General features: G+C 46.4%; 1 protein-coding gene across 1 annotated transcript; it reads right to left on the bottom strand.

Moving 5' to 3' along the window:
- Nucleotides 1-5,038: 5,038 nt before the first annotated feature.
- Nucleotides 5,039-7,200, bottom strand: tdgf1 (teratocarcinoma-derived growth factor 1). The gene is made up of 6 exons (XM_068753191.1): nucleotides 7,178-7,200; nucleotides 7,025-7,077; nucleotides 6,717-6,902; nucleotides 5,979-6,093; nucleotides 5,741-5,850; nucleotides 5,039-5,185 (listed from the first exon to the last, which is right to left on the bottom strand). Exons 1-6 carry the CDS (start codon nucleotides 7,198-7,200, stop codon nucleotides 5,082-5,084), a joined length of 591 nt encoding a protein of 196 aa, XP_068609292.1. The 3' UTR covers nucleotides 5,039-5,081.
- Nucleotides 7,201-7,758: the final 558 nt, after the last annotated feature.

Raw genomic sequence — 7,758 nt, 5'->3', positions numbered from 1 at the left:
CACAGCATTCCATTTCTTTCTGCATGAGAAGAGGCTGAAGAACACGGACTCGTCCTCACTGGTGGGCACCATGTCTGATAGAACAGCAAATAAACGCCCCAATCCAAGGAATTAAATGACAGAAGAGGCGGGTCCGGTCCAACATCCATTCAGCCCAATAGCTAAATAACAATGTTTCCAATCCATCTGCTCCAGACTCGTTACATCAAAACTAAAAGTCAACACGGTGCAGAACCGGGTTCTGAGAGAACCCTGAAGCAGGGCAGCAAAAAGACCAGAAGGTTCCTTCACTCTGAAAGGGCCTCCTGATTATATGGAAATAGGATGACAGTTGTGTCTCATCAGCAGCACCTCATTTTCATTCAAGCCTACGTTGCACGATGCGTGCGACTGCAGCTCCAGAGAAAAGCCGGAGTGGATTCAGGCTGAGAAATGGACGATTAGCAGCATTACAATCCCTGAAGGCTTCCTCTGAGCTCCCTCAGAAGAGGATCGAAACATTTAAGAGAAGAGACGTTTCCAGCTGTTTTTATTGGCATTTTTTATTTTGCACGGACAAAAACCATAAGAGAAATGCTGGAAATTAAAAAAACAACAACATTGATAATGTAGGGGTTTTGTTAAATCTATAAAATCTCATAATCTATAAGGTTTTCCCACCTAGCTTCACTCACGCAAACATTAACTCAGTGTTCCATCGGAAAAGCTCTAAGGAAGAACCTTATCTGATTCGGTTCAGGTGTGCTACATCATCAGTATCACTGGGCTGGGGGGGAGGGGGGTGAAACTGATGATGTATGAAACTGACACTGAAGCCCAACCTGAGGGAGCTGAAACAGGAGCAATCAGAGACGTTAATATGTAATATTTGTCTTTCTGTTCAAGAGTCGTCACTAGAAATGTCTCCATATGGACACCTGTGAGTGCTTTCATTATCCCAGACACATTTATGTTGTAGAAAATGGATGGATGGACGGACATTGTTAACAGCAGAAGCAGCGCCCCCTGCTGGTTTGCGCAGGATGTATTTACCACTGGATTACCTGCATTATCTGTACATTCAGTCTTCCCTCTAATGACGCGTCTCTCTTATCTCATGCATGATTTAAAGAGGAGAACATTTCGCTGCACATTGACTCGAGACCAAACACTCACTTTCTGCCACGCCCGTTAAACTCGGCTCTTCACCTGGACATATGGAAATCTGATGGTGTCATCGCTGCGTAGCCACGGAAGCAGTCGATCAATCAGCAAGTATTAATCAATTAGAAATGTTGAGGCAGCACAAAGCAATTGAACGACTAATCAAACATCGATATAAATCAATCCAAGCAGCTGCTGTGGCATCGCATCCCCATTGGGTCGTGAGTAGGAAGCAAATATTTGGAGATTACTGCAGTATTTTTGTGTACTACACAGCAGGAGCCTCACTTTAACAGCCCGACTATTGAGGAGCCAATTTGGGTCTGAATTTACTTTGGAGAAACGTGTTAAAGCAGAACGACATCACAGAAAGCTGCTTTTTAACCGTGCGCTAGAGGAGCTGTAGCTTTTTAGAATCACATTTAATATTTTATTATTAATAATATTACTTTATTTTGAGAGCTCTTTCAAACTATTATTTATAACCATGTGATATTTCTGAAAATGTATATTTAGTTTAGCAAAGAACAAAAGAAGTGCCGTTGACAGTTTTGTTGTTTTCTTTTCATTTATTGCCTTAAAGGTCTCAGTCTTTTTAAATACTGCACACATGTAGAAATTTATAAGGTAGCATTGAAATAGTTTGACACTTGGAGGACTCACAGTCTCCCCCACTGGTCTAAAACATAACATTCATAGAGTGATGCTTTATGACTATAGAAGAGTCAGGTGTTTTACATTCCATATAAGTTATTTCAGTCATTATTATATGTAACTATATAACTGTTATTTTATTATTTAAAGGCAGGAAGAACACCTTTTGTCCTTTGTACAGTGTCCAGTGCTATTTTCCATGATTCGTTTGCTCATCAGTTAAATGCTTAAAAATGTATGATTTTGTCAGATTCAAATGATACATACTGTACCAATCCATATTTTACTTTAACATAATTGATGAAAAATATATTTGATGCAGATCTGTCAAACTTTGTTGTGATATCTTTTGTTGTTGTTTTTTATATATAACATGGACGGGTTCCGTCCTCTTCCAGTGTTCTTGAATGCATCACCATGGAGAGCTTCTAGAGATTTCTCTGCACACAATGACAAAGATCTGGCCAGAACTTTAAATATAAAGATAAATAAATGCTGCCCCTCAGAAAACACTCTGAACGTGATCTGCATTCAATGAAATATGAGATTCCTAAAAGACACCAGAACTTTCTTTAAAACAGCTCTTCCTCTATCTGTGAAGAAAAAGGGAGAAATTACACTGTCAAAAGAGGCAAAGAGAAGCTGACTCGGGATGTGGTGACTTTGAAACTGGCTTGATGTTGGGGTAAAACTGACCGTCTGTGCCAGTGCAGACAGTTCCAGGCTTGATGTTGGGGGGTTTTTTTACTTAAAAAAAAGAAAAAGAGATTTTAAAGATAATCTCATTGCAGTGACAGGGGACAAATTAAAACTGCCTTTATCTCCTCTCACACAGACAATATTACTTCATTTCCAGGACACCATTGTCTGAGTGAGGAGCTGACCAGTGGGCAGCTCTAAGCAATTTCAGTTTGACTGTCTTTAAAGAAAAAGGTCCAAACCTTGAGTCATTGTAACCAAATTAGATTAGTGGCAGCAATATTTAAGGGTATGCATTTTCTTCCATTGAATAAATGAGTAGAAGAGTGATGGGGGCGATGAAGATGTGTCTCAGATGGAGTAAAGTGAAGTTTCTATCCAAAATGTTGTATACAATTGCTGGTTTTGTAATGCACTGTAGGTACAGTCCCATGGTCCTTTTTGTAGAAACGTTATTTCAATGGTGCATTCTTTTTGTTTGATAAATAAAGTTTTGATACAAAAGCAAACAAGCACGTGATTTGTGTTTATGCATCGTATTTATTCAGCAGACGGATGCGCTGGGTATCACTTATAGCCCCCTAACCCTAACCCTAACATTATAACCCTGTAAAAAGTATCTGTAAATAAATTAGACAGCTTTATTGAAAATAATAAAGTGTTCAATGAAAGTCAGTATTCAAAATATTACATATATAGCCTTTATTTTCAGAAAAGGAAACTGAACACTCGTGTAACATCTGACATGTCGTCATATTGTAAGAAAATAGAAGGAAACTTGATCATCCTTTGGATTTCCTTCAGAGGTTTCTGATCCAGCACAAGCAGGAGCTGCCGTTGCAGCGTGCAGCCTGTAGATGTCAGCCAAGAGCCGCTTACAGCGGCTCTGCAGCAACAGGACAGAGACTGAGTCGCCGGTTCAAGTAGCCAGCCTACCTCCAGGGCACTGCCGAGGCGCTCTCGAGCAAAGGCACTGGCCCCGCTCCTGGCATGCTAACTACAGCGGCTCCTTCTCTGCATGTTAAGGGGCCCTACATATACAGTATACGTACATGTACTGAGGACAGTTTTCAGGAGCCCACTATAGGGTGCAAGTATAATGCTGTTGTGTGTGTTTGCACGCATGATGACACAAAAATAAAGATTTGAGATTATTGTTGAAATCCCTTTAGATGCGTTCTGATCTCCCGCTGCTCCGCCTGCAGCTCCTCGACGCTGCTGAGGAGAAGCAGCTTCCAGCTTCAGCTTCAGCTCTGCAGCACAGAATCCTTGTTTCACTACAATGGAAAGATCCAAGAACCGTTGAAACGCCTCCTGCTGCTGGGATCCAGGACGCCAGCGGTGAACGAATCTCGTCAGGCTTAAGAGTCAGTGGGAAACCTCCAGTGGGACAAAAACATCTGGCTGTGTGTCCAGTCAGACCTCTCTCCTGCTGTAATGCAGAATTAGCCGGTTAACAATGGAGAGATGAGAGATCCCACTGGTTCTGGTTCCAGTGGGATTAAACCTTCTCAACAAAAGGCACGTCTTTCTTTCCTGCACTACATTTATTCGTTGAATCAAACAAAGGAAAAGGACGACATCCAGTTCAAACCAGTTTTACAACAAACACAAAGCCTTGTTCTGTTGGACCCGGTTACGACGTCTTTGAGTTGTTCATCGTTCAGTTGAACAGAAGCTGGTGAAATAAAATCTAAATACAGATATTAGATCCAGAAGCTGGGTTTGATCATTCAAAGTTAGTTTCTCCACTAATCGGATTATTTCAAACGGTTTTGCATCATAAAATGACATCATCTCCATAAGGGACGACGCGAAGCAGCAGACGGCCTACGAGCAGGAGCAACGCGGCTCGAGGCTAATTTGATTTCCCTTTATCAAAGTGCAGCCATGTTTAATTCCAGAGCTGCGAGTCGCAGCAGCTGGCGGGTCGACAAGCTGCAGAACAACAGCTAATGCGTTTGTTTAAGATAAGAGCAGCAGCCTCATCAATAAAGTCTGGCGATAAGACGACGGCAGGAAAACCTCAGATAAGAGAGGGAAGGGATGCCGCAAGCCACAGACGCCTCGGCCTGCCTGCAACGAGGATCACAGGACGCCGCGATTCCTGAGATGCTGCTCGCGTCAGACACAACAAGAATTCTTTGACCAGGAAAAAGTCCAAAATGTAACAAACCAGGCAGGAGAAACAGTCAAACAGAACCAGCTACAGCTTTTTTTCTACATCGCAGACACACAAAACGTCCACCGGATGAAAGGTTTCAGCAGCACACACACAACAACGCAGCCGGTTTAAATATCTACATCAAGACTCAACCACAAACATCCCGGTGGGCTTTATTCCTGTCCTCATGCAGGTCTCCATAAACCACAACCTGGTCCGGGTTCAAATCCACGTTCACAAACACGCAAAGTCTCTGTGAAGGAACGCGTTTGTCCGAAAAGCATTCCCAGGTTCGATAGATACAATTAACACCGGAAAGAAATGTATGTTTGGAAACTTCTCGTAAGTCCTGAGGCAGCAGCTGGAGAAGTTTGCAGAAATCCTCGTGTTTGCATCCACGCTTTATAAAAAAAAAAAAGCATCAGAGGAGGAGAAGCAAAAGGAAGAGCGTCAGGAACAGAAAGCAGCCGGTCGGCGCGGTCCTGACGGCTGCTGAGCGGTGCCAAGTCACCTCCTCCGAGTCGCCTGCAGGGGACAAACAGGAAGTCCATCAAGACCTGGACTCACCATCAGGTGGCTGCTTGTTTGCAACCCCCCCCCCCCCCCCTCCCCCTCCCAGAGTGAATCTTCAGTACAGCTGGGAAGCACCTTTGACTGGAGAGGCCCTCAGCAAAGGCCATGGTGGGAGGAAGTGGGGGGTCAGAGCAAAAGTTTCCTCAAAATTGTAAATGAGAAGGCGGGGGTTGTTCCAATCCAGAGTGCATACACTTTGGGGTGGCGGGGGGGGGCAATGACTGCTTTTGACACTGATTTCCGGGTGTCAACAGCTCATCTGCACCTCAATTGAAATAACTGGTTAGGGAGGGGGGAGGGTACCCGGTACTGGAATGGAATGTTGGAATGGTATCGACGCTGAAAAAGGTGACGCCCAATGTTACATCAGGACGTCCACATTTCCCAAACAGACCGTCCTCCGACGGGGGGGGGGGGGGGGGGGGCGTGTTCTGTCTCCCATAGCGCTCGGGGGCCCTGAATGCACCACTGCTGCAGGCAACGGCAGAAAGGAAACATCCCTCTTACCACAGTCTTTATGAAAGATGTCAGGGAAGCAGTGCAGGACGCCGTAACCACAGCGACAGTAGGAGCATCCTTTCTGGACCCATTCGCCGTGCGGCACCGAACCACAGCTCCTGCAGGGACGAGTCAAAGATGCAGAGAGAGGAACTTCTACCACATCACAGCAGCAGGGAAGAGGAAGCCGCCACGCTACCCAGCGTGCATCAGCCGTCACTCCAGCCGAGTGGAGGCCGGCGTTTACCTGATGCGCTGGTCGTATTCGCAGCTCCTCCCCTTGAAGAACTGAGGGCAGGCGCAGAAGCTGCCCAGGATGCAGGTGCCCCCGTTCTGGCAGCAGCTGCGACTCTGTTCAGCACCTGGAGGTGCAGAGAGGCGCGGTGAGACTCAGAATGCAACGATGTCCTTCCCGCATCTCGTCCCTGCAGCCTACCTAACCCTTTGCAGCGCTGCTGACGCCCCCCCCCCCCCCCCCCTGACCTCCGGGGGGGCCGCCTGCCTCTGAGATAAACCAGACTCTCCATCTGGCAGCGCATTCCTGTGGTTCTCCGCTCCACATCAGCAGACAAACACAGAGAGTCGGAGCAAATACGTGAAAATGACGGAAGCCTGTTAAAACTAATCAGCAGCCCGCTGCAGAGTGTGTGTGTGAGAGGCAATCAAAGTAAAGCCACGGCACGGTGGCGCAGTGGTTAGCGCTGTCGACTTTGTAGGTTCTCCCCGTGTCCGTAGTGCGTGAGTGTGTGCGTACGTGTGCGTGAATGGTTGTGCGTCTCCGTGTGGCCCCCGTGATGCGCTGGCGACGCATTGGGGGTGCACCCCACCTCTCACCCGTTGCATGCTGGGATAGACTGCAGCAACTCCTGTGACCCGCAAAGCAGGGAAGTGGTAGAAGATGAATGGTGTGGTGGTCGGATGGATGGTGGGATGGTGGTCGGATGGATGGTGGGATGGATTCAGCTGTTGCTTAGTGAGAACTTACTGCCTGTGAGTCCGATGAAGGGCAGGACAGCGCCGGCGTCCCGGTTCTTACGGTCCCCGCTGTTGGACGGGTCCACCTGAGCAAACTGCTCCAAGAAGTCCTGCAGGGGCTGCTGGGATTTCACCGGCGGGCCAGATGTTGATGAAGAGGAGGGGGCTTGGCTGCTGCACTCCTCCCCCCCGCAGCCTAAGCAGCAGCAAGAGGTTCAGACCAAAATAATCTATTAATATTTGACCACCACGCGCACATTAACACGCACAGACCGACAAACGACATGAACAGAACTGATTGAGGTGACTGAAAGAGACCTGGAGCCGAGACAGCGGCCGCGGAGAGGAGCCCGATCACTGCGCAGAGAGCCCTGAAAGCGAACACAGCATGACGTCATCCACACGAGCAGCAAACCGCGTGCACGTCGCGTGCAAGGGCGCTTTGACACCTGGGCTCGTCTGGAGACTCACCTGAGCAGCTGCGTCCAACTCATTCTGCTGCAGGTAGGATCTTCTCTTCTCTACGGTCTCAATTAAAAGTGGAATAAAATATATTTAATAGAGCCCAATCCTGGGCGACCGAAAAAGATAGTCCGCTACAAAATAATCTCAAAGGATGCAGGTTCGTTTGTTTCCAAAGCAGGAAGAGTAAAGTCTGTAAAAAAATAATAGTCCGCTACAAAATAATCCCAAAGGGTGCGGGTTCGTTTGTTTCCAAAGCAGGAAGAGTAAAGTCTGTAAAAATAGTCCGCTACAAAATAATCCCAAAGGGTGCGGGTTCGTTAGTTTCTGAAGCAGGAAGAATAAAGTCTGTAAAAACAGTCCGCTACAAAATAATCCCAAAGGGTGCGGGTTCGTTTGTTTCCAAAGCAGGAAGAGTAAAGTCTGTAAAAATAGTCCGCTACAAAATAATCCCAAAGGGTGCGGGTTCGTTAGTTTCTGAAGCAGGAAGAATAAAGTCTGTAAAAACAGTCCGCTATAAAATAATCCCAAACGGCGCAGGTTCGTTTGTTTCTGAAGCAGGAAGATAAAGTCTGTAAAAAAAAAAATAG

The sequence above is a fragment of the Brachionichthys hirsutus genome, chromosome 19 (assembly GCF_040956055.1).
Source record: "Brachionichthys hirsutus isolate HB-005 chromosome 19, CSIRO-AGI_Bhir_v1, whole genome shotgun sequence".
Classification (NCBI taxonomy): Eukaryota; Metazoa; Chordata; class Actinopteri; order Lophiiformes; family Brachionichthyidae; genus Brachionichthys; species Brachionichthys hirsutus.
This window is presented reverse-complemented; position numbering and strand designations above follow the sequence as displayed.